The 24,367-nt window shown below is 55.6% G+C and overlaps 8 protein-coding genes across 8 annotated transcripts; 4 read left to right on the top strand and 4 right to left on the bottom strand.

The window, feature by feature from the left end:
- Positions 1-27: 27 nt before the first annotated feature.
- On the top strand, positions 28-400 carry C8A04DRAFT_28355 (uncharacterized protein; the record flags this gene model as incomplete). Its single annotated transcript, XM_062780618.1, has 3 exons — positions 28-57; positions 118-189; positions 251-400. The coding sequence occupies 3 exons, from the start codon at positions 28-30 to the stop codon at positions 398-400; spliced, it is 252 nt and encodes an 83-aa protein (XP_062637380.1).
- A 948-nt stretch (positions 401-1,348) lies between these two features.
- Positions 1,349-2,448, bottom strand: C8A04DRAFT_11904 (uncharacterized protein; the record flags this gene model as incomplete). Its single annotated transcript, XM_062777137.1, has 3 exons — positions 1,349-1,904; positions 1,988-2,201; positions 2,274-2,448. 3 exons carry the CDS (start codon positions 2,446-2,448, stop codon positions 1,349-1,351), a joined length of 945 nt encoding a protein of 314 aa, XP_062637379.1.
- A 1,346-nt stretch (positions 2,449-3,794) lies between these two features.
- On the bottom strand, positions 3,795-5,168 carry C8A04DRAFT_28353 (uncharacterized protein; the record flags this gene model as incomplete). The annotated part of the gene is made up of 3 exons (XM_062780617.1): positions 3,795-4,198; positions 4,319-4,657; positions 4,724-5,168. The coding sequence occupies 3 exons, from the start codon at positions 5,166-5,168 to the stop codon at positions 3,795-3,797; spliced, it is 1,188 nt and encodes a 395-aa protein (XP_062637378.1).
- A 1,109-nt stretch (positions 5,169-6,277) lies between these two features.
- C8A04DRAFT_11905 (Metacaspase-1A) lies at positions 6,278-7,929 on the top strand (the record flags this gene model as incomplete). Its single annotated transcript, XM_062777138.1, has 5 exons — positions 6,278-6,449; positions 6,485-6,486; positions 6,530-7,419; positions 7,517-7,686; positions 7,904-7,929. The coding sequence occupies 5 exons, from the start codon at positions 6,278-6,280 to the stop codon at positions 7,927-7,929; spliced, it is 1,260 nt and encodes a 419-aa protein (XP_062637377.1).
- Positions 7,930-9,483: 1,554 nt separating this feature from the next.
- C8A04DRAFT_28351 (uncharacterized protein) lies at positions 9,484-11,934 on the bottom strand (the record flags this gene model as incomplete). Its single annotated transcript, XM_062780616.1, has 5 exons — positions 9,484-10,669; positions 10,741-10,824; positions 10,901-11,026; positions 11,131-11,258; positions 11,395-11,934. The coding sequence occupies 5 exons, from the start codon at positions 11,932-11,934 to the stop codon at positions 9,484-9,486; spliced, it is 2,064 nt and encodes a 687-aa protein (XP_062637376.1).
- Positions 11,935-17,671: 5,737 nt separating this feature from the next.
- Positions 17,672-19,375, top strand: C8A04DRAFT_11855 (4-O-methyl-glucuronoyl methylesterase; the record flags this gene model as incomplete). Its single annotated transcript, XM_062777121.1, has 3 exons — positions 17,672-18,320; positions 18,597-19,110; positions 19,243-19,375. The coding sequence occupies 3 exons, from the start codon at positions 17,672-17,674 to the stop codon at positions 19,373-19,375; spliced, it is 1,296 nt and encodes a 431-aa protein (XP_062637375.1).
- An 835-nt stretch (positions 19,376-20,210) lies between these two features.
- On the top strand, positions 20,211-21,922 carry C8A04DRAFT_28349 (Zinc/iron permease; the record flags this gene model as incomplete). Its single annotated transcript, XM_062780615.1, has 4 exons — positions 20,211-20,244; positions 20,429-20,593; positions 20,705-21,505; positions 21,564-21,922. The coding sequence occupies 4 exons, from the start codon at positions 20,211-20,213 to the stop codon at positions 21,920-21,922; spliced, it is 1,359 nt and encodes a 452-aa protein (XP_062637374.1).
- A 329-nt stretch (positions 21,923-22,251) lies between these two features.
- Positions 22,252-22,993, bottom strand: C8A04DRAFT_28348 (uncharacterized protein; the record flags this gene model as incomplete). Its single annotated transcript, XM_062780614.1, has 2 exons — positions 22,252-22,555; positions 22,671-22,993. 2 exons carry the CDS (start codon positions 22,991-22,993, stop codon positions 22,252-22,254), a joined length of 627 nt encoding a protein of 208 aa, XP_062637373.1.
- Between the last annotated feature and the right edge of the window lie 1,374 nt (positions 22,994-24,367).

Here is a 24,367-nt window from a genome sequence, read left to right as displayed (position 1 = left end):
GCCCGCGACAACACACAGTACATAAACATGGCACCCGCCCAACCGGAGCTCAAGAAGGTTTGTTGGTGTTCCCAATCCGCTGTTGTATGCCCGATTGCGCTGACCGACTCTTCCCAGTACCTCGACAAGCGGCTGTTTGTCCAGCTCAACGGTAGCCGGAAAGTCATTGGCGTGCTCCGTGGATACGATGTACGAACAATCCTACGTTTGACTCTTTTAAACACACGACAAAAGCTCACATGGGATCTAGGTCTTCCTCAACATTGTACTAGATGACGCGGTCGAGGAGAAGGACAACGGAGAGAAAGCGAGACTTGGCATGGTGGTTATCCGCGGTAACTCGGTTGTTATGTTAGAGGCACTCGAGAGGATTGGCGGGGACGAGCGTGGGGGGCGTTAAGAGGGCGAAGCATAACCAAACAGCATAGCCCCGTCCCCAGTACAGCACGGAGGTCAACGGGGGCTCTGGTGGGATTGTTAAGTCGACCGGGCATGGTTAAACGAGAATAACGGCGTTCATTTTGGCAGAACAAAATGGTTTGAGCGGGCTGCAGGAACATGGATCAATTGGGGATGTTTGCGTTGTTGCGTGGAGGAACAAATACCCCAAGTTGGACGGACTGGGTCATCTATGTTGACCGTTTCCCCTGGGCCTGCCACACCTTCTGGTCATATCTACCCATCAAACTGCCGCCATACGCCTGGGCCCAGCGACGGACGCCACCGGTCATCGCCCGGGACTCGAGAGTGTCTCCGGTTTCTCGTACATAGGCCTGCAACCAGGCTGCACGGCGAGGACCGCGGCCGTTGCACGAACCGGTTTTGGGCAGTCAACCTGGGGCAGGTTCTGGGCCTCCATATAGAGGTCTTGATGGATGAAACCAAACTCACCACAATCAAAAATGACCTTCACCGCAACTTGTTCGCACAAGTCGTACCAGACCTTTCTTGTGGGATAGGAGCTATGCGTGGGAAGTTTCGTGGCGCCACGAATGGTCCCCCCGGTGCAGTCAGACCGGCGGGTATCTACCGACAACACGTCCCTCAGTTTACGACGCAGATGATTCTAACACATGGTTGCCGCCGTATCTTGCTCCTAGAGTAAGACCAGGACCACTAAACAAGGAACCAAGTCACCGCACGATTTGGGGTCCAGTAAAACGGGAAGCCCGGTCCCGAAGCCATATATTAACTCATATCTTGCCCGGTCCCTTGCTTGTAGTAACGTTCAAATGACACAGTTTTGATTTGCAAGTTTTTAGGATGTGTAATTAATGTACAATGGGGGTATCCAAAACCGCCCCCATAGGATCTCAAAGAGTAGGTATACTGGGGTTATGGATGACAATCACAACAACAACGCGGCAAAGCCCAAGGCCGCGACGCCCGAAAGCCCCAACCCTGTCGCGGCAGCACCGCCAGTCGACACCGAGTCCGTGGCCGTAGCTGCCGTGGAAGTAGGAGCCACCGTCGTCCCCGTCGGCGCCACGGTCATACTCATACTCATTGACGAAGCCGACGAGCCCGTACCACCACCGTTGTCCGGATTGTCATACTTGCTACACATCGCATCCATCGCCAGGGGGCAGCTCTTGTCCACGCAAATCGCCTGCAGCTGGTTCCCCTGACTCTTGATTGCCGTAGCCGGCGGGGCACAGCGCATGCCAAACAGCGTGTTGAGCGCCGTACCGACGGCCTTGATGTCGTCCTCAGCGACACCAAACGACGAGGCTGCGAGCGCGACCTGCTGGACAAAATAGCCGAGCTCGGCTGGACCAAGATCCATGAAGCGGTGAACTTGGAACATGGAGGCGGCGCCCGTGTAGGAGTCGAATCCGGGCATGCCTTGTTGGGTGCAGCCGAGGAGGGAGCCGAAGAATTGGTAGAGATGGGTTAGGAGGAAACTGAAGGCCCGAGGGTGGGCGCTGAGGTTAGTCATTGAAATAGTGATGAAGTTCACGAATCATTAGACACTTGGGGAACTTACTATTGATGAGACTTCTCATCATCAGCAGGCTTGTTTTTCTTCAGAGGCTCTGCACCCCCTCCGTCGAGAAAGTTGACCGAAACGCCCTTGTCACCGCCGCGGTTGGTGCTCTTGCGGGTGCCGTCAAAGTACGGCAGAAGGTTCACCTCGGTACCATCGAAGGTGCCTTTGGCGAGGATACCGGGGACGGAGACGCCGACATTTGGCTGGGTGTCTGAGAATTGTGGTGGTTGATTAGACTCGAAACTACCTAATAAGAAAAAGGAAGTCAAAAGTTGAAACTTACAGTTGCCAATGACAACAGTGTTGACAAGAGCAGTCAAGAGGGTGTACTGGTTTTCCGCCGTATTGTTCTTGAACAGGGCAGTGGTGTAGTAGTCGCAAATAGGTGTGTCTTTAGGCCTCTGGGCGGTTACACCTCCCAGGGTGGCCAAGATGGGAATAACTTGAACAAAACGCATGATGGTTGAGAAGACTCGTGTCGACGAGTCGAAAGCACAGTCAGATGGGGGACTCAGATCAGCCAAGGGGCGTCTGCTAATTAGGAGAGCACCACAATTATATACGACTACACTGAATCCGTTGAATTCTTGTGGCCATCACATCCATTCTTCATTCGGTCTTCCACCCCCTGTGGCCATTAGTCCAACATGCTAGTTCCTCGGGCGTTGGAGTTATTCCCGATCCCCTCAACAACTTTCATCATCACTCATCAAGGGCCACCATGATCCATCGCGGTCTCGTCATTGGAACTCTCGTGGATACACACAATGAATCCAATGTCACAGTCTAGGCCAGCGCAACAATTCCCAATTTCCTGGAAGACGGAACAGTTCACATCCGACTCCTAGCGTCGACGGTCGGGCTCGCTGTTTGACATTTCGTCCTTGCATACGGCCCCTCAACGCCCCCAAAAGCGACATCATAGCTCCATCGTGATGGTGAGCAATCCCTGGAGGCCGTGCCTGGTGAGCCGGTGATTTCGAAGTAAGGTCGTACCCGAAACCGAAAACACCAATTACCATCGGAGTTAACTTCACGCTTCCGTGAACCCGTTCCGCTTTGGGACGAAGGAGCCACGATGGTACTGGATGACCAACTGGTTGATGGAAGTTGGTCGTCATCCTCCATACGGGGAACGAGTAGAAGTGACCATATTACGGAGCATTCACTCCTCAGCCTGCCACTCCCTTCCCGAAGCGGTCGTTTGCCTTGGCGCCACCCAGCCCGGAAGTGTGGTGTTCCGGCCAGCAAGCGTTGGTGGTGGCCGGAAGCAAGCTTTCTAGTGAGGCTGGAAGGCGAGGCAAGCTCGGCCAAGCTGTGGACAGAATCTAGGCTAAGCTTGTTGAGCAGCTGGAGGCCCACTTGGATGGTCGTCCACCAGTTGCAATAATTGGTAGTGCGGCTATTTTCATGTCCGGATATCCGGGGAAGCACCCCCTGTGATGAAAGACCAACGTTTAGTGATTTTGACAATCCGATGCTTCTTGACATGTTTGACAGGATGCAGGAATTACTACACTATGTAGGGTTTTGTGGGAATCGTCAATCGGGCCGTGATTGAATTTCGGATACTGTTGCCGAGAAGAGGGGAACGAGTCGAACGACGATGTCATACATTATATTCCAGCTGGCGGCCCCCGTGACAACTCAATTATCCCCCGAGGGCCGAAACAACTTCTTTTCTACTGGAGTCAACCGCACTCACCGGAACTACAACCTACTTCTAAAATTCAATTTCTCAAATGACATCTCTATCATAAACGTCCTCTGCTCAACGCGCGCGCACCAACCACACCCAGTCCATCTACTCATCATAATACGCCTCCTCATACTCCTCTTCGTACTCCTCGCGCGCCTCCTCAAGTTCCTCTCGCTCGCTACTGCTCGCCGACGAACTCGCCGCCTCCTCGAGTGCCTCCTCATAATCATCACGGGCCTCTTTCAGCGACTCGCGATCACTGCTATCGATCTCATTGCCGTATGCATCGTGCGTCGGAAGTACACCCGGCTCAGGGCCACCGTACCCGCCACTACCGCCGTAGCCGCCGCCCCCAAAGTCCTGCGGCGGGACAGGAGGTGGGGCGGAAGACTCATCGTAGTAATAGTTGTTGGTCACGGTAGTCGAGGGATGGGAAGCAACGGCGGCCGCGGCCCCATAGCTAGAGTGGCCCCCCCCGTGGTATTCGTCGTCTGAGGACGAGTCGTCGTCTGTAAGTGGACAAAGTATGCCGCGTCAGAGAAGGTCAAGTTTTTCTTCCTTTTTGTCTTCTTTGTCTTTTTTTTTCTCGGGTTTAAGCAGTAGGGGGTCTAGGGAATGAAAGAACATACTAAGGCGGTGAGCGACAACAGCACCAGCGACGGCGCCTACGGCCAAACCGCCCGCAGCGCCCAGGAGCAAGCCACCATGGCCCTTCTTCTCCTTGTGCTTCTCGCCACGTCCCGACTCGTCGTAGCTACCCCCGCCGTAGCCCTGGGGCGCATGAGCACCGTAGTGGTCACCGCCTCCGTGACTGGGGGAAGCGAAACCATGCGAGGAGCCGTGGTCGCCGCCGGTAGGAGGGAAGTAGCCGCCCGGTGTCCCGTGCCCACGACTCTCATCCCCAGACGAGGAGGGATGCGGGGTGCCGGGCGCGTGCCATTGGGTGTGGTTTGTAGCATCCTCTACATCTGTGGGAGCGCGTCAGTGTGTGAAACCAGTTAACTTTCAACCTCCATTGCGATCCCTGTACGTACAGTACCAGCGCTGATACTCCTCATCCCAGCGAGGAGTCCAGCCCGAGGAAAGAGGGGGCTTATCGGCTGGCGGGGTGTATGGAGGAGGCGGCCGAGAACCCGGGGGAGGAGGCTGCGGCGGGTATTGCTGCTCTTGCGGTGGGGGGCGATACTCGCCGTGCGTCGGCGGCGGAGACTGGTACGATCCCGGGGGAGGAGAGTAGGGCTGCTGACTCTGCTGACCGTATCCTCCACCTCCTTGGGGAGGGTACTCTTGATGGGAGTATTGTTGAGGAGGATACTGTCCCTGGGGAGGGTACTGCTGGGGCGGATTCTGGCCACCGTAGCCGTCGCGGCTAGATGCATACTGGTTATCGTCTTTGCGCTCATTCCTGTCCTTGTCGCCCAGACCCAGGCGGCCGATATCGTCGACGAGACCGTCGGCGTACTTTTTGAAGAAAGCCATGCTGGTGATATTGCCTCGACCTGAGGTAGCCCTTTGGAGCGCTGAACTTGTGCAGACTTGGGGCCGTAAGTTGATGGCAGCTTGGAAGTATTAAAAGAAAAGAAAAGCAGGAGCGTGGAATAAACACGAGGAGTGGAAACTGGAAAGCCCATGTGCGGGAGCGGCCCGGGATCCGTTCAGCCCTGGGAACTTTTATGGTTGCTTTCGCCTATTCACGCGCCTGCGGCAGGCCGTTGTAATGCCTGTTGGCTCCCTCCGGCGAGTAGCCGTTTAATCGTCAAACCAGAGGGGTTTCTGATGCAAGCACAAAGCCGACCACGCAACCTGACCCCTCATCGTCAACCCCACCATGCAGCCCCAAGCCGCGCGCGCGCATGCACAACGAATCCTCGCAACGACCCTGGGCGCCTCGGCCCCGCGGCCGGGTTGAACAAAGACCAGTCATGTCGCGCGCGCCAAATGACATGGGAAGAAAACCGTCCTGGGTCCCGTCGGCGGCCTCTTTTCTTTGTCGGTTTGGCAATGCAGCCAAGTCATGCAGTCATTGAGCCAAGCGTGACACTTGTGAGAAAAAAAGAACGGTGTTCCGTTGTGCTTGTCTCCCGAATGGAGTATTTTTTCTAATGAAGGAAGTCGGAATCCACAAAAGACCCCGCGCCAGCAGCGAAACTGGATAGAAGTACGAAGGAGGTCCCCTAAGGCCTGCCACGGTGAGCACGGCAGCACCCACACAGCATCGGGCAGGCGTTCTTGGCTGTAATTCGTCTGAATGCCACGACCCCTCAGCTGCAACTTCCCCACCACGGCCAGGCGCCGTCCGGGCTCCGTGCCTTCCATGCGTTGCCAGGTTACCCGTGCGAGGGCTGAATGACTGAGGCAAAGAAAGTTGGAAGAGGCACAGAAGGAACCTGTGACCAACGTCCTTTGCACCTACCCTCTCACTTCAAAACTTAAAACACCAAAAACTCCTTTTCACTTTCCCCCACCAAACCCGCAAAAACACTCCAAAGCGCCCATCTTCATCGCCGGTTTCGGGTATTCTCATTTCCCCGCCAGCTCCCATTTCCCAACCCCACTACATTGTCGCGACACCGACCGAACGTTACACCATGTCCGGATACCCTGGACAAGGCTACGGAGGCTCGGGAGGGCATCACGGCCAGCCGCCTGCTCCCTACGGAGGCGGGGGTTACGGCCAGCCTCCCCCTCAGCAACAATACGGCTACGGCCAACCGCCGCCGCAGCAGCAGCAGTATGGATACGGTCCCCCGCAGCACCAGGGTTACGGCCATCACGGCGGCCCGCCCCCGCAACAGCAGTACGCCCAGCCCCAGCATCATCAGTCTTACCAACAGCCGCAGTACCACCAGCAGCAACACCAGCGCCCCTCCGGCCCTCCGCCGCAGGGCTACGACGCCTACGGCTACCCGATCAACCACGGCCCTGGCTACGGCGGATCGGCCCCGAATCGCGCGGCCCCGGCCCCACCCTCGGGCACCCAGGCGTTCGGCCACGGCGCGCCCCAGGGTTATACCTTTCAGTACTCCGCCTGTACCGGTCGCCGCCGGGCCCTGCTAATCGGCATCAACTACTTTGGTCAGACCGGCGAGCTGCGCGGCTGCATCAATGATGTCAAGAACCTGTCCAGGTTCTTAATGGAGCACCACGGCTACCGCCGCGAGGACATGGTGACCCTGACCGACGACCAGGCGGACCCCGTCATGCACCCCACTAAGGCCAACATCATCCGTGCCATGCAGTGGCTCGTCAACGGCGCCCAGCCCAACGACGCGCTCTTCCTACACTACTCGGGCCACGGTGGCCAGACCCAAGACCTCGACGGCGACGAAGAGGACGGCAATGACGAAGTTATCTACCCCGTCGATCACAAGCAGGCCGGCCACATCGTCGATGACCAGATCCACGAGCTCGTCGTGCGCCCCCTGCAACCCGGCGTGCGCTTGACCGCCATCTTCGACAGCTGCCACTCGGGATCCGTCCTCGACCTACCGTACCTGTACAGCACTAAGGGCGTGCTCAAGGAGCCCAACCTTGCCAAGGAAGCCGGCCAGGGCTTGCTCGAGGCCGTCGGCCACTACGCTCGCGGTGACATCGGCAGCGTTGCGAGCACTGTTTTCGGGTTAGCCAAGTCGGCTATGCGCGGGAACGATGCGTATGAGCGCACCAAGCGCACCAAGACCTCTCCCGCCGACGTCGTGATGTGGAGTGGGAGCAAGGACGACCAGACTTCGTACGTTTACCCCTACACCCAGATCATTAACTTGTCAAGACCTCCCCCAAAACTCCACCCAGGGGCCGGTGGTGAAAGACTTACTCACATTCCACAGAGCCGATGCAACGGTTGCGTCCAAGGCCACGGGTGCTATGTCGTGGGCCTTCGTGACTGCCCTCTCGCAGAACCCCAAGCAGAGCTACGTCCAGTTGCTCAACAGCATCCGTGACGTGCTCGAGACCAAGTACACTCAAAAGCCCCAGCTGTCGTGCAGCCATCCACTTGGTATGTTTTTTTCTTCCTCAGCGGCTTGACCCCTTTTCCTTTTCCCTCTCTCTTCCCCAAAGTTTTCACGTTCCCACTCTTGTCCCCGTCTCCCTCCCCCCCCCACCGAGCTGTTCCGCTTTTGCCAATCTTCCCAGTTGCTTCTCCAGCCTGTTCTTCCGAGCTTTGACCGCCGTAAGAAGGTATATTTGCTGACCCCCAATTTGCAATCTTGCAGATACCGATCTCCTTTTTGTCATGTGAGGCCCGCCTTTAGGCTTTTGTCTCACTCCAAGCTTGGCCAAGGAAAAGTAACAGTCGCCGCGCCGGAGCGAGGATGGATTGCGGAAACTTCACTCAGTAAAAAATATGTCTTTTTTGGGTCTCGGATTCTGGATTCTAGGGGGGACTTAAGATCGCACCATCAACCTTCCCGAGTGGGTTACTACACTCGATACCTAGGTGGGGTTTGTCGTGGGGAAGGTAGGAGCCTTGGTTCCCCCCTTTTTCGCGTCGTTTGACCGGGTACCTGCCGATCTTTTAATTACGGATTCGTGGATCCCGAGCACCAGCGGCGGGCGAACCATGCGGGAGGAACGGGGAGATGGGGAGTGATCTTGTGGGTTCGATATATTAGAAATGTCATCTGAGTCAAGATACCAAATTCCGATCGCTGGGCACATCATGGCGATGACTCGCGGCGAACACAGTGTCCAAAAAAGGAAGCTTTGACAGACTCGACAAGCGCTGTCATGGAGTGGAGCGGACCCGGAAACATCCCGCGAGGTGGTGTGGTGGTATTCTGATTAGTTGAAACGCGAGGTGAAAACGCGGGTGTGAAACCGAAAAAAGGTGGGCATGTTTCCGTTTGACGAACTATTCCGTCCCGCGTGTTCCCGTGGAGGTGGATGTCCCGTCGATCTTGTGTAACCAGCGATGAACGGGCCCGGCAGATGGGATGGCTCGGACGGGTGGATATCTCCCTAAAATCAATTAAAACCAAACCCATCCATCCATTCACAAAGAGAAAAAAAGGGCAACAAACCATATGGGCAAATGTGTGCAACAAAAAAGAGATATTAGGACTACAACTATGATCGTTCGATTTGATAGTGTACACGGATGGGGTATAATACGAGAGCCGAAAAGAGAAAACTGCGACGGAAAGACATGAACAATGGAAAATACATCCAAGCCGTTTTTAACCCCCGAGAAACCCGGACCGGTTTCATCATTCCAAGAAACACATTTGACCTCCCAACCTCTTTTGACGAATAATAAATGCCACATGTGGTCTGTGGTCAAGATAGCGAGTAAGACATCAGCATGAAATAGGAAAAACAAAAACAGCCCAAGAAAAAACACATCGCTTCCTCCCATTATCTTACGTGGCCAGGCCGGAACAAAGGGTTTTTTGTGGCATAAATTCTTTGTTGCCGGCGATTGAAGGTATGTGTGTATGTTGTGGTTGTTGGTAAGGGGTCCCGTAGGAAGGGATAAACATTCTGTGTAGGTAGACAAGTGGTGAAAGGAAAAAGAAAGCTTCGAGGGAATGAAACGGACGTTGGGTTGTCCGGCAGTGGGGGAGCGCATGCTTCATCCAATTTCCGTGAGGACACGAATAAAAACCGCGTCGGTGGTGGAAAAGGAAAGAAAAAATGCCCAAAGGCAAAGAGAGGGAGGTTCAAAAAAAAGGAGGTTACACCAAGATCCGATCTTATCGGCACCGAAGAAGCGAATTGTTAAAAGACGTCAGGAGTAACCGGAAAGGTTTCAAAAGGAGATCCAAAAGAGAGGCGTTCGATAGCCGGGGTGCCGTTAGTTAATCGACCCCTTCAGGAATCCCAACGCACCCTTCAAGCTCATCTTGCTCCCAACACTTGTCCCACCAACCGAGCTCTCGGCCCCGTCGTCACTCCGTGCCGTGCGCGACCCACGCGACGACCGAGACGAGGATCGGCTGGTACCGGACGTCGACGAGTTGCCGTCCGAGTTGCGCCTCTCCCGCACGTACTTGGGCCATGTGTTGGTCAGGACCAGGTACTTGATACTCGCCTGGGCGGCATCAAACACGGCGGCATCGAACCCTTCAGGGATGTCACCGGTGTAGATGGGCAAGGCATTGGCGGCCTGGGCCTGGGCGGACTGCGGGTCGAGCGGGTCTGGGTGGGCGAACTTGACGGACAAGGGGATGGACGTGGTGTTGGAGGACTTGCGGAGGTGGGTGGGTTGGTTTTGCGAGTGGAGGGTCGGGGTCGACTGGTGGTGGTCGGAGTGGCCGCCGAGGATGTGGACCTCGGAGTCGCGCGAGGGAGGCGCACGCCCAGTTGCGGGCGGAGCGAGAGTCGCGTTGTCGTCGAAGGGGGTTGCGGAGTTCGACGGACCGGACGCAGCAACGCTGCGCGCGGCACGCTCGAAGATACCCTGCAGCTTACGCAGGTCGGTCCAAGCGATGTTGATAGGGAACTCGGCGTCGCGAGGGGAGATGAACTCGGTGTAGATGCGAAGAGCACGGGTGAACTGCTCACGGACTCCTGCCTCGCTGGCGGTGAACCGATCGTGTGCGAAGTCGGCGGGCAGAGCGGCCTTCCATTCGGAGACGGCAGTCAAGAAAGCGATGTTCTCACCGGAGAAGTCACGGCGCGCGGAGAACTGACGGAGGGGTTCCGGGTTCTTGTCTAGGACCTTCTCCAGGGCAGCCATGGTGAGCACACTCTCGTCGGGGCCATTGCTCAGGTTGCTCTGGCTGTTGTTACCGGACTCAAGGTGCGCCAGCTTCTTCCACGAGTCAAAAGCGCTGTAGTCGCCAACCTTTGTGGACGTCGGGCTCAACGGCGGGGCGCTCTTGTCGCTCGAGGTCTCCGTCTTGGTACCGAACTGCTTCTTGGACTCCCAGTTCGCGATCGACTCGAGGGTCTCCTGGCGGAGTGCCTGGTGCTTCCGGACCTGCCAGCAAGGGACGAACACCGTGCAAATCTCAATCACAAAGATCGAAAGGGCGATCCTGAACGAGGTGTAAGCCACGATAAATTGGACGCGGGAGGTGCCGAGCGGGTCGGAGGGACTGGGACTTACCATTGAGGCGGGATGAAGTATTGGTTGACGGGGGCCATGCCAGGGGCGTAGATAGCAATAAGCCACATAGGCGCCGCCGGGAGACTGCCAACCATTGTTAGTACGCAGGACTGTGTCGAAATACCTCCTCCCAATAATGAAACCAAAAAAGAGTACTCACCCAGCAATGCAGCAGGCAATGGTCTGCTTCTGCCAGCCGTGTGTGTCATGAATGCCACGAGAGCGCCAGAGAATGATGGGCGCAACGATCCAAGCCCAGATGAATTGCCACACGATCGAGGGCCACCTAACAAGAAACAGCAAAAGCATGGAGTTAGCCGCAATGCGTTCTTCGAGAAGCTAGGGGCTAGCGTGGCTGGAACAACCAAGGGAAGAAGCAACTCAACGTACCATTCCCAACCCCGGCCCTGTTGCATGGCAATCTCAAGCGGAGTGCTCCCCGTCACTTCAGTGCCAGGAATACCGAAATCAGAGTGAAACTTGCGTGAAATCATGTAGATAATGACGACCACGAGCAGCTAAATCACGCGTCTTGTTAGCCAGATGACGGTGACGGAACCCCCCAGGCAAGAAACCGCCCAGCGCATCGGTGCCGCCCACGGATTCCTAGCCTTCCACCGTGCGATAAGGGAAACACAGAAATGGAATTCGCACCTGAACCCCCATGCCCATCGTGACAAACATGAACATGCGCTTGGAATAGTCCATGTCTCGGATGCGCTCAAAGAGGCTCTGCTTTTGGGCGGGACGCTTCTCATCGTAGCGGGTTCTCATCTGACTCGGGGGCCGGGCGAAACGGCTCTGGGCCTTGGCGATGTGTAGGAACTGGCTGTTGCCGGCCTGGAAGAGGGCGATGCCGAAGGGGTACCAGATGCTCATGATCCAGAATTCGGCGACTTCGGGGGCCAACGGGCCGATGGTGTAGGCGATCTGGACGGAGAGCCAGTACAGGTGGAGGAGGATTACGCCGGCGAAGGTAAGCGAAAGACTGCGTAGGCGGAGTGTTGGTGTGTCTCGTTTTTTGTAAAGGAATGTCATGCCGCAGGCGAGGAGGACTGTCCAAACGCAGGCGAAAGTGAGCCACCAGATGCCGACGGCATCGGTCCGGGCCTCCGGCTTGGTGTCGGGCCTGGTACCGAACTCAGAGCCCGCCACAGCGGCGGTGGCCCCGTGTTCGCCTCGAGGCAAGAACATTGCTGTGCTTTCTCTCTTACTCTCGAGGGTTGGTATGTTGAGGGGAGACCGGCTTTGGCGGGGTGTGTTCCGACGACGGTGGCTTGCTTCTGGATACTCGTCGAACCGAGGGAGTGGGAAAAGAGACGACGAGATGGGTTTTCAACTCGGACGGGGGTTGTTGGGCAGGGTGAGCAATATGTATCTCCCTCTCCTTCCCGGCTCGTGGGAACGCCGCCGATGGACTAACCACTAACAGGAGTTACCGTTTTGCGAGTTAGCTCCAGCACGCACGCAACAACCCACGCCGCATCCACTCCCATGCATGTGTACCTCGTTCGGCATGGATATGGGAACTAGGGAGGGGGGGGACGAGTGAGCAGAAGACCCGCCCTTGGCTTGGCCAAGACTGCAGACCCTTTACTCTACGGCGGAGACAGACACAGGGAGAGAGACAACATGGGGCAGGCCACACAGGCAGGCCACACCAGCAAAGGCTGGCTGAGCCTGGAGCGCACATGGGGCGACAATGATATGCTGCCCAGAGGAACGCGAGGCTCGAGCGACTGACGGACGAGCCACTGACCGGGGCCCGCTTGCGAGAGCCAGAGATCCCGGTCGCAGGCGCCGGGGCGGGAAATCAAGGGCGGGATCCATCTGGCAAGGCCCGTCAAGGTGACATCGGGATGCCGTATGGTGGTACTCCCGATCTGTGACCGCTGTGAAAGGCTGCAGACCCAGCGATCCAATGGTGACACAGCCGTCGTCACAACCCACCGATTGCCAACATACCACCGAATCCCTCGGCTCTCGAGGGGATTGACGACAGACGAGATACCCGAAGAGAGGGAACATGGTGTGGGTACGACGAAGTACTCGCGCAGTTCCGCAACGAACCAAATCACTTGGGACAACTGCATGGCAAGTCCTGCAGGGTGCGGCCACGCAAAAAACGAAATGCACATTTTAGCCCAAGAATGGCTCGGATCTCGACGTCTTCGTCCTCCCATCGCCTTCTTCTTCTCAAGAGTCTTGTGATTCAGATGTTGATTCTCCTGAATCGAGGACAAGTGGGGTGAGAAAGTGATCAACGACCCACTCCACCCATCCTCCCCGGGCGGGAACTTGGCGCCCGCGGGGGCAAATGGGGCCGCTGGTGAGAAAGGTTCGGGTGGTTTTCGGTCGATCCCGAGGGGTACTCCACGGCCCCCTTCAAAATCCACACCGATAAAAGAGGATCCGAATCCACGTGCCGGGATCATGTTTGGCGCTTCCGACGCCTGTCGGGGCGAGAGGGGAGGATTTCTGCGGCATTTGGTGCCCGGAAACTCCATCGCGTGGACGGAATGCCGATATCATTTTCTGACCTTTTGTTTCTTTTGTCTCTTGTCCATTTTCGTGCTTCGATGTTCTTCAGGTGACGAAATCGCATCATTGCGTCGTTGGATTCTCGTCTTGCCTTGTCCAACCTGCAAAAAGTGCAGCTGGGACTGCACCGGGATGCAACCAGGCGTGGCATGGGCGAATCAACTCTCCCCCTTGCTTGCCATGCTTGCACACTGCACCTTCTGTCGATCCCTATTATCACAGGGGCAGCACTGAATCATCAGGCGGTGGGTCTGCAGTGTTTCCGTGGCACACCCGTGTCCGACGCAAAGAAATGCCTCCATCGGTGCTCGTCACTGGCCGTCAGAACACTCGCTTTCTCCGGCCTGGTGCTTGGGTGGGCTTCCGGGGTTTCTCAAGTGGGCTCCATGAAAGGGGTTGTCCGGCGATGCCCCATAAGCCAGGAACGGCCAGACCGTCCCAAGAGGGAGGATGAGATCTGCATCTTGGATCGTGTTTAGGGACCGAAATCGCTTGATTGCCCTTGAAAATATGTTGTTGCAACGAGAGTTAGTGGCCTCGGGATGGTTACTGTGCCCGGCTCGTATGTGAGCGATCAGTGATAACTCATCTTCCACATTCTCCAGCGTCTGAGTGAGGGAAAATGATGGAAAACGCCTCGAATGGGCCCAACGACTTTGCTCTCTTGTCTGTCATCCTCCCTTCGATGGCTGCCGTTTCCTCCACACACTAACCCGCCAAGGCCAAGGATGGCAGACCGGTACCAGGGCTGCCGGTCGCGGCTGGCCAATGAACAGTGTTGAGCTGAGGGAGCCGGAGCTTCTGCTGGAACAAAAAAAAGAAAGAGAGCAACCAGATTTTTCCACGATCGGCCTGGGCTGCTTGGGTTGCTTGCCGCTGTTTCGGTTGCCGGAAAGCTTCCCCAACCCAAGATGGTTCTTCTAGGTTTTCCTTTTCCCTGTCCTGGTATCCCATGCGTCCTGTTTTCGCTTTGCCTGTGAGGCCTTTCTTTTGGCCAAATGACCAGCATATTTAGCGTCTCCGACCAGGCGGACGTTGTCTGAAACATATCAACTCTATTCTGGTTAACCTTGGACGAGTGACGTCGTTGTGGAGGGGGAGGCGACTACGTGGATGGGGGCAGAAAGGAACAAGTTAACAACGATAGTTACCCCCCCAAAAAGACAAAGGCTGTGGGAGAAAATGTAACACTGCGTGGGCAGGAAAATAACGAGCCGGAACGGAGAAGCTGGAAGGCACGCCCTGGCGGTCGGTGATGTGCAGATGCGGACGGCAGGCGCAAGGGCTAGAACATGGAACTGGAAACCGTACGCGGGAGGGATCACACACTGCCCGACGGTCGGCACAAACCACCTCGCCGGCTTACCCTCCCGCCGATGTCTTTCACTCCAACCATGCCATCCGTTCCATTGGTTCCCACCAAGCCACACGCCGCCGGTGCGACCCTCTCGGGTTCCATGCCCTGGCCGCTTTTGCCCCCTCCTCTGCTGTGCTCCATTGGGGAATTGCAGAATTGGACGCGCCTGCCGCCTTTGAGTGGAAGGCGCGGGGAAAGTTGAGAAAGCAATATTTTGATCAGAAAGTGACGACGGGTTCTGCGTTGAAGAAAAGGCAATAAGTTACACATTACCCAGCCTCGGCCCTCACCCACCTGCAGTGCCTTCCAACCTCAAACGCGCAATGCCGCAAATGCCTTTTGGCTTGTAACCACTAACTAGTTACAGCTTTGTATGTACCCCGAAAGATCCGTCAATAATTGTCCAAAACTTGGGACCCGTATCGAGTTACATACATAGTAGTACCGTTAACAATCTCCGCGCCCTGCAAAAGGTACTTCATGGCCGCCAACACTGATCACATTCTGGTGAGCCCGTGATGCTTTTGACACGAGCTTGTGCGTTTCCCCGCAAGCAACTCGGCTTGGACGGGTCCAGGCCCCCCACGCAAACAACCTTTACAACTCCCACCAGCTTGTGATGTGGCGACAAGCAATACCGCAATTGTTTGCTCTCTTCTTGTCAGCCCTAAGGAAATTGATCTTCTTCTCGCGCCGGGATCCATGGGCAACTACCAACATCCATCGGCGTCCGATGAACCGCAGTGAGTGGTCATTTCCCCTCCATGTTTGTCCCTTCATCTCAATGCTCTCGAAGGTTGTGGAGTCGTTTTGAGATTGGAAGGATAAGCTACCTGACGAGGGACAATCCGACAAACTCGCCATCTGAGTTTGATTGATATGCCGCATCAACGCAATTTCCAGTGCAAGTCGGCGATCATTCGAAATCTTTCTCACTACATTTTCGCAGTCAATGCATCAAGTGAACAGTGGCCTCCCTTCCTTCACTGCGGTTTTTTCCGTGAGGGACTCTTTGTTGTTAATGGGTGAAATGTCGGGGAGCTCCTTTCCGCTGATAATCAGCTGGGGATATTGGAGCACTACGTCAGGTGCTTGACCTTGTGCGTAACGGGAGTCCGCCCGGATAATCGGAGTTGAGTTGTTTGTATTTTTTCTCGGGCTTTCTTTTCAACACTGCGTAGGATCCCGATTCCGCCATCTCAAAATTGGTACCTTCAGCTTTATTGGAATCTTGACTCAGTAAACCAAGAACGCTGGTACCGATCTGCCGTTCACACCCTGATAATTATCGTACTGATGTAACAGCAAGAGACCAAGTGTAGGTTAAAACATCAAAGCACGCCCATAGATTCGTGTTTCTTGTAGAAAAGGATGGACTTTTCCGACTGCGTGTAACCCTGTCACACTTCGTTTAAACGGGCGGTTGTCCGACGTTAACTGTCCGAGTCTTTCGGGTACCAATGCTCTACGAAAACGACATGACACAGCATCAGGTACGGATCCGTGCCTGGCCATCGAAAAGAGGAATGTGTGTCGAGACGCAACGCCCCGACAGGCACTCAATGGCACACTACACGTGTACGGGTACACTAGTGTAGTAATTAGTTGACTAACTCCCAGACATTGCACTATTTGCCCTAGTATTCTTCGGGTATGGGATTGCATCATGTCAAGTCATGGACACCAAGTGCACGCATAAAATGGCTTCAGAATATTTCTGCACTAGTTTAGGTACCTGGCGATCAGTCTAGCCTCCATTAGTCCATTCGACTCTGCACTCCTCAAACTAATGAACTCCCATGTTGGGTTTGGCTTGGCCGACGTGCATTTCTGATTTTAGCAATATTGTACGGACCTAGGGCGAGCACATTTTGGAGGGAAAAGACAACTTTCTCTTAGCGGCATTCAGTGATGACAATATAGGACGAGGTCTGACAGTCATTCTACCGTTGGTTGCTACGTTTTCTAACACGGCCCTCAATCGTTTAGTCCAAGGGACACAATCGCCTGCTGCAGTTGTTCCCGCTGGAACAATCGAGGAATGATCACGGAGCTGCCAAGAAGGCACTGGTCCAATTTGATTTTCTCAAGTTCGAATTACACAACTAGTAACTACACTAATGACGACTCAAAAATGAAAAGGGTATGCAGCCCAACCCTCTCTCCTTCGAACGGGGGTGAGAAGAACCAGGGCCCCATCGAATTGAACGTCCATTGAGATCATGGCGTATCTCGTGTATTGCTTTTCCTCTGGAGTGGGGCGGGCATCGCGGGGGATTTGCAACGCTAAAGGAGGCTTGTTGATTACTGAACTCTAAAATATAATAAGCATATTGGACCACATGGCGTGTTGACGCGCAAGACAAAGACAAACCAACTACCGGAGATTCAACGGTCCCCCCGCGCCTACTCTTTTTCGGCCGAATTGAGCCTCCGCTTAACCCAAGCCATAAATGGACCTACAACATTCGACGAGCGGAACAAGCGATAAATCCGTGACTGGCTTAGATTTTCTGACTCTGGTTGTCTTCACAAAACATACAATACATGGCTCGGAGCAGACTCGGAATTACTTCCGAAGCCTTATTGAATTCATTGCCGGCGGCAATTGTTAGCGTGCCGATCTAATATGGCTAATAACAACGAACCCCACACGATCTCACTTTGCAAATCCCACCCGCGGCGCTCCAGCGAGCCGGGCGACGGGAAATGTTAAGGTTGCGTTTTTCGGAGGTTTATTTCACGCCACGGCGCCAGCCCCATACCGGCCGGGCGGGACCTGATGATCTGAGGGGGGGTCAGGTGGTGAAGAAGATGATGATATACCAACTCCTCGGAGTCCTCACGGCCCTTTCCGTGGATATGGGCGTTTCCGGCGGAGTGTGAGACAGACGCCATCCCCCGTGCGAGAGCAGAATCAGGTGAATCATTCCCAGGTCCACATCAACGTTCGTTGACACTTGTTTACTGTTACGAAACTTGCTCACTAGGGACACAGTAAAACCCGCTTTGCCCAGGAGGGATCACCAAAATATGACACTGATCAGCCGTCCCAGCGTCGCGGTAGCGATCGCCAGCGGCATTGTGGCCGCTCTTCCTGCGACAGCTGCCGTGGCCGTGCCCGCGCTTGCGTCTCTGCGGTCCGGACAGGACGGCAACGGTAGTGCTATCGAGTGCGCCCCTCTTCCGTCGCCTTACCCGACTTGGGAGCAGCTCCCACGTCAGTCCTCGTTACCGGACCCCTTTTTGCCGCTGTGGTACACCACGCCGGATAATCCGGCCGATGTGATGGCCGGTAAAGGCGAGGGCCGCGTGCAGACGCCCGAGGAGTGGTATCAGTGCCGGCAGCCTGAGATTGTGCAGTTGTTGCAGGAGTACCAGTTTGGCTACTACCCGGACCCGGCCCAGGAAACCGTTGAGGCGACACGGAGCGGGAACACGCTGAGCATCACCGTGACGGGGGCGGAGGGCAAGAAGGGCAGCTTCAAGGCGACGGTGACACTGCCAGCGGGGGCGTCCGCGTCCAACCCGGCGCCGGTGGTCATCAACATTGGCGGAATGTCGAACCAGCCGTACCTGGCCGCGGGCATTGCCATTGCGCAATTTGATTACACGACCGTGTCTCCGGATAGCAATGCTAAGACAGGCGCGTTCTGGAGCATCTATGAAGGGCGAGACATTGGTGAGTGGGATCGCGTCAGTACATACCTGGTCGGATTCATCACAAGTCGTCACACTATCCGTCCAACTGCCCGTTTTGTTTTAGTTTTTTTGCTGTTGCCGAGTTTCCCCCCCTTTTTTTTTATTTATTTCCCTCACCAACCCACACGCTTCCCGACGCCCCGGGAATAGCCGCGGCAACGTCCTGCGTACCTTCCTATGTGACTTAGCTTGACACAGAGCCACAGCCCGTAACTTGACGTTGGCGATGTAACTGACGTTGCACCTTTCGGATTAGGGGTTCTGACGGCATGGGCCTGGGGCTTCCACCGCACGCTGGACGCCATCAACATGACCGTCCCGGAGATCGACGCGGGCCGAGTCGGCGTGACAGGGTGCTCGCGCTTGGGCAAAGCGGCGTTGGCCGCCGGCCTGTTCGACACACGCATCACGCTCACGATGCCCATGTCCTCGGGCGTCCAGGGCCTGGGGCCGTATCGGTACTACGACCTAAGTGGACAGGGCGAGAACCTGGAGAACAGCAAGGAGGGCGCCGGGTGGTGGACCGACAACGCGCTGGGGACGTTTGTGGGCCATTCGGAGAATCTGCCTTTTGACGCGCACACGATTGCCGCAGCGATCGCGCCCCGCGCGTTGGTGATTGACCAGGGCACGGGGGACCAGTTCACCAACAGCAAAGGCACTGCCATTGCCGTCTACCCAGCCGCCAAGGTGGTGTTTGACTGGCTGGGCGTTGGTAACCAGATCGCCATGAGTGTGCGTGGGGGCGGGCATTGTGACATGAGCGGATTGTAAGTAACCCCCATATTCGTTGATGGATGAGGGGGTAAAGGGAATATCGGTGTCATGCTCTCAATGACGGGGTTGGGTTTCGTTGGAATGGAACAAGCGCTGACAGGAAGGACTCTTTCTCACCGTCTTAGTACGTCTATCTTGCCGTTTGTGCAAAAGATCTTCTTTGGCACGCCGACGGATAGAGATTACAACGACCTCGGGTCGTATGGCTCGCCAATGGCCTCTGCATTTCCGTGGGCAACCGCAGTTCCCAGCGCGTGATGGGTGGGTGGGAAAAGGCACGTTGTTTGGCGATTTTCCACTTCGCGGGTTAGCGTCAGGTCAATCCTGAGATCTGGAGGGGAACCTGAAGAGGGGTAAAAGTGAGCAGGATATCGCGAAAGAAGAAAAAGAAACAGTAAGGACAGACCATGTGATAAAAAATACACAGAGCATGACTGCATGAGAATCTCGGGATGATTTTGAGAACCCCAAGACCCTTCCCGACGGATCGGATTCGTTCCTGAATCCCACCGGCACGTTGATGGGATTTCCTTGTCTGTGAGTGGTTCCCGTCGTGCCGTCGTCGAAAGATTGCCGCAGGGATTGACAGAGGAAACGGCCCGGTCAGAGGAAACGGAACGGATTGGCTCAGTTTGGACGTCACAGAGCGGCAGCTAAAATTGGGCGGGGGTTGAATTCAGGGGCAGACGCCCGCAGCGGGCGCTGGGAAACAAACAGTGGGTCTACGTTGGCCAGGAACAGGCACAGCAGCGAGCAAACAGCAGCTGGAGCGAACCAACCCGAAGGCGCGGCCTTAGCTCAGCATGCCGAGGTTTTCGCAAGCACACACAAGGTTTTCCCCATTGCAGTCCATCAAGGTTGCATCCTCACCAACTCCTCCATCGGAAACGGCAAAGCCATCACGGCACATGCAACCCGCGTGTCTCGGAGCGCTGCCCTCCCCGCTGGTTCGTTTTCTGCGACTTCCCCCGCGCCAACGCCATGATGCAGTGATCGCCCGACCCAAGCAATTTCCGCCGGCATTCCTTTTGTGGTTCGAAGGGTATCGGACCGGGAGTTTGGTACTGGACTCCGTAGTCGCCGGTCCATGAGAATGGAGAAGCTGGCACTCGACCTGAGGACAAACGGTACGCACCACGGCAGATGCAGATTGCATCCTCACCCACACCCACCTGCTTGTTCCGGTAGTTAGCCGACTGGCATGAGTGAACCCTGCCCGGGTCAGATTTCACAACGACCCCCCTCCCTGCCCCACGTCTCCTCCAGCTTTGAGACCTTCTCTGACCAACGCGTTGCGTGTTTCTACACTAGACCACCGTTTGTCCGCGATTTCGACCGATCTACTCCTCGCGGAGCTTTCGAGACGCGATGACGCGACAACAGAACGGCCGGTCTGCGGTTCGGGGGAGACTGGATCCTATGACACGGCCATCCATGTGTTTGCCCTCTTCCTGATACTGACGGTGAGCACGCTGGGTATGTCGCTGTCCACAGGCCACAGGGCCTTGCCCTGAGTAATTGCTTGTTGATTGTCCTCCATATCCGTATAGCGTGTTTCAATACTGAACAATTGTTTCGTCTCTATAGCATGTGGATTCCCCCTCTTCTCCCAGCGCCTGAGCAAGGGCAGCAAACGCCAACGCACGATCATCTTCCTCTGCCAACACTTTGGGACGGGCGTCTTGATGGCCACGGCCTTTGTCCACCTCCTCCCGACCGCTTTTACATCCCTAACCGACCCATGTCTCCCCGCCTTCTTCAGCACTGGCTACAAGCCACTCGCCGGCTTGATTGCGATGGTCGCGGCGTTCGTAGTAGTCGCATTGGAGTCATACTTGTCAACCCGAGGGGCGGGCCACTCGCACTCGCACCATGCTTGGGGACCGGAGGATGACGAGGACAGTGATGATATCGGTGGTGATGTGCACGGCCATGGCCTCAATGTCGGGCAACATGCCCGACGGGGCCGGCCAACCAACATAGCCCTGGATGATCTGGAGGCTACGGAGGGCCTGGTATCGGGAGCATCACCTTTGCCCGGCTCCACTCCTACCATACCGCCGCCCCGGGAAAGCTTGTTAAAAGTTCAAAAGAGAAATAGCATCCAAGAGTCTGGGGATGATGACGAAGATGGCCGGGAGTCTTTGGAGCTCGAGCTAAGCTTTGACGAGTTGAGACCTGGTTTGGGAACAAACCAGGAGCAGGACACTGGCCTAGGGCATTCGTCCTTGCAGCATAAACCAACACCGGAGGAACAGCAGCGCATGATGCTGCAATGTGTGCTGCTTGAGGCGGGGATTCTGTTCCACAGCGTGTTCATTGGCATGGCCCTGTCGGTTGCCACGGGCCCGACCTTTGCCGTCTTCCTGATTGCTATCTCGTTCCACCGTGGGTTTCCCCCCGTAATTTGGCGAAGTACTTTGCACATATCTAACTGCTCCTATAGAATGTTTCGAAGGCCTCGCTCTGGGCACCCGCATTGCGGCTCTTCACTTCCCTCGCTCGTCCCCGCGTCCCTGGCTGATGGTCCTCGCCTTTGGCGCGACCACACCGATAGGTCAGGCCATCGGTCTTTTTGTCCACCGCTTCTACGACCCGATGAGCCAGACCGGCCTGCTCATGGTTGGCTTCATGAACGCGATATCTAGTGGGCTGTTGTTGTTCGCCGGCCTAGTGCAGCTACTGGCGGAGGACTTCTTATCTGAAAAGAGCTATCAGGTGCTCAAGGGCAGGCGGAGGGTGCATGCCTTTTTAGCCGTCGTCGCGGGGGCGTTCTTAATGGCGGCCGTAGGAGCGTTCGCATGACGTAAGTAAGGGCGGGACTTGGGGTATATTCCATTTGCATATACAGTATTAGAGGCTGGACGGGCGTTCTGGGGTCACCATGGTAGCATATGTTTTGTTGGGTTTGTCTGTTTCTCATACACAGTTGCGTACTGATTCTCGGTCAGCAGTCCCTGGCCTCATTCAACGGCATAAATGCCCCCTTATCTATCCCTCTTTCAACGCTGCATGTGCCTCTCCGGATGACCGTCCCCCTCTCCAGTGGTCCCTTGTTTTCTTTTCGTCTGACCGCTTCTCCACTTCTCGTCTCCGTTTGCCCCCGTCAGACTTCCGAGCACCCCTTCCATTATCTACGATGCGTTCTTGATATGTTCATCAAACGTCGCCTGGGGCACCGTACCCTGCGAGAGCGCCCCAGAAAACGTACCAATGGTATCGTGGACGCTAAAGCTGCTACTGGGATCAGCGGGCTGCGAGACAGCATTGCGGCCGACAGCCCAGGCAAAAGTGTCAGTCCCGGTCGTGCTGAGCGATCCGCCGCTCCATGTGCTGCACCCGGAGCAAACTGTCTCGACCGTCCAGTGCGTGCCGTTGTTGCTGGCCGAGACGGTTTTGTAGGTCGCGGAGGAGTAGACCGTGGGTAAGGTCCGGCTTCTATTGTATTACACGGTGTCAATTGGATTCCGGAAGGACCGTCACGGATAAAACCAAGCAAAATAAAAAAAAAGGAAACAGAAAAACGCGGACGAGACGGGGGGAAACAACGTACGTCGCCCAACGCGAGGAAACCGTCGCCGAGTTTCCATTCGGCCACACTACCGTCAGCGGGTTCGAGGTCATGCCGCCGCCCCAAGAGAAACCCGCCCATTTCACTGACACGGGCGCGACAACCTGTAACAGGGTGTCATAGTTGCCGCCTGTAGACGCCGAATCAGGCACTGCCAGCCGGAACACAGGAATTGTGGTTCCCCATGAGTACTGCAGGTAGCACACTTGCGAGGTCGAGTCGCAGTATTGGCCTGTCGATTGCGCTACGGCTTGCTGTTGGAGGTTGAGGAGCGCCAGCAGGAAGTAGGAGAGGAGGTTGCGCATGGCTGGTGATTTTGAAGTGTGGCTAGGTTTTCTATGTGTAAAGGAAGCCTGCATGGAAGCAAGCAGGCAAATCTATCGAGACGCAAGATGACGAAGACAGGCAGACACAAATGAACGGCCGTTGTTTTGGGGACCTTGGCGGCAGGAAAGTGTAAAGTGTAAAGTGATAATTTGTTCTGGAAGGGCCAACGAAGGAAGGGGAAGGGGGGGTATATTAATATGTCGGCGCGAAGTATAATGTGATCTGCGTATCTACAAATAGCTCAACACCCTTCTCATTCCGTCATCCACGCGGCATCGAAATGATTTCCCCTTCTACACTCCGGATTTCTACTCTCGGATGGCCAAGGATCGCCGTCCCGTTCCATGGTTGCTACCCACGACCTACCCTTCAATAATTGTTCAATTCATGTTGATGAAGCAAATGCCGGACCGGGTAAATAGGGACCTGCTGGGCGGACGATCCAATATCGGGCGCCGACGTGGGGTTTCTCTCGAGGGGACTCTGAGGGGCCGGTACGGGGTCTGATCATGTGCTTGGGAGTGCGCGAAAAGAGGACTAAATGCACTCACTGGTGGGATTGAGCGGCCCAAGTTATATTTCTCCATGGACGATGGTGCCCCTCAAGCTTAGCCTGAACCATGAGAACGGCAAACCACCCCAGGCCAAGACCTATCGTTCCTACCATCACCGTCATAGCCGTCACTTCAATCCCACTCTTACCCTGTCTGACCAGTCCGGATGTGGGTTCCGAAAGCGAGTGCGGGTGTTGAGGTGTGTTCGGATAATAAAAATTGTCCGAGGCGTGATTGGGCATTTTTTTGCCCGGCGAACCGACGCAACGTTGGTGTTGCAATGGGTGTTGCGGGGCCCTGTTATGGGAAGCATACACCGCTGGCACGGACGTCGCAACTAAGGGGAACAACTTGAAAGAGATGAATAAGAGAGCTGGAAGAAGGAGGAGGGGGGAAACATTAGAAAAGGGTAGATCCTGCGGCCGTGCTGCGGGCTGGCTGCGACTCCTAGAGCGGAACGAACAACGAACGGAAGTTTGAGTCTGAGATTCATGAGCGTATAATGCCAGTCATTTCCCCCTTCTTTTACCAGGTAACTACCTAATGTTTCATCAGTGTGAGGTATCGTTCTTCAGTCCGACGGTGATCTCGCCCACGATCTCGGCGATGGCCGCGATCCTTATGCCTCGGCCAGACAGATGTTCCTGTAACATCTCTAGCGGTTCCTCGAGCTAAAATGCAGCTTGTTAGTTTGCAGGGGCATAGCTCACCACCAAATCTCTAGTATTATAGATATACAGATCTGTTCTAACAGATGGCAAAAGGTGAATTGGTGAATGATCAAACTAAAAAGAATAA

The sequence above is a fragment of the Dichotomopilus funicola genome, assembly GCF_033296635.1.
Source record: "Dichotomopilus funicola strain CBS 141.50 unplaced genomic scaffold C8A04scaffold_28, whole genome shotgun sequence".
NCBI classification, from domain to species: domain Eukaryota; kingdom Fungi; phylum Ascomycota; class Sordariomycetes; order Sordariales; family Chaetomiaceae; genus Dichotomopilus; species Dichotomopilus funicola.
Note: the sequence above shows the minus strand (reverse complement) of the source record. Positions and strands in the feature narration are given on the sequence as shown.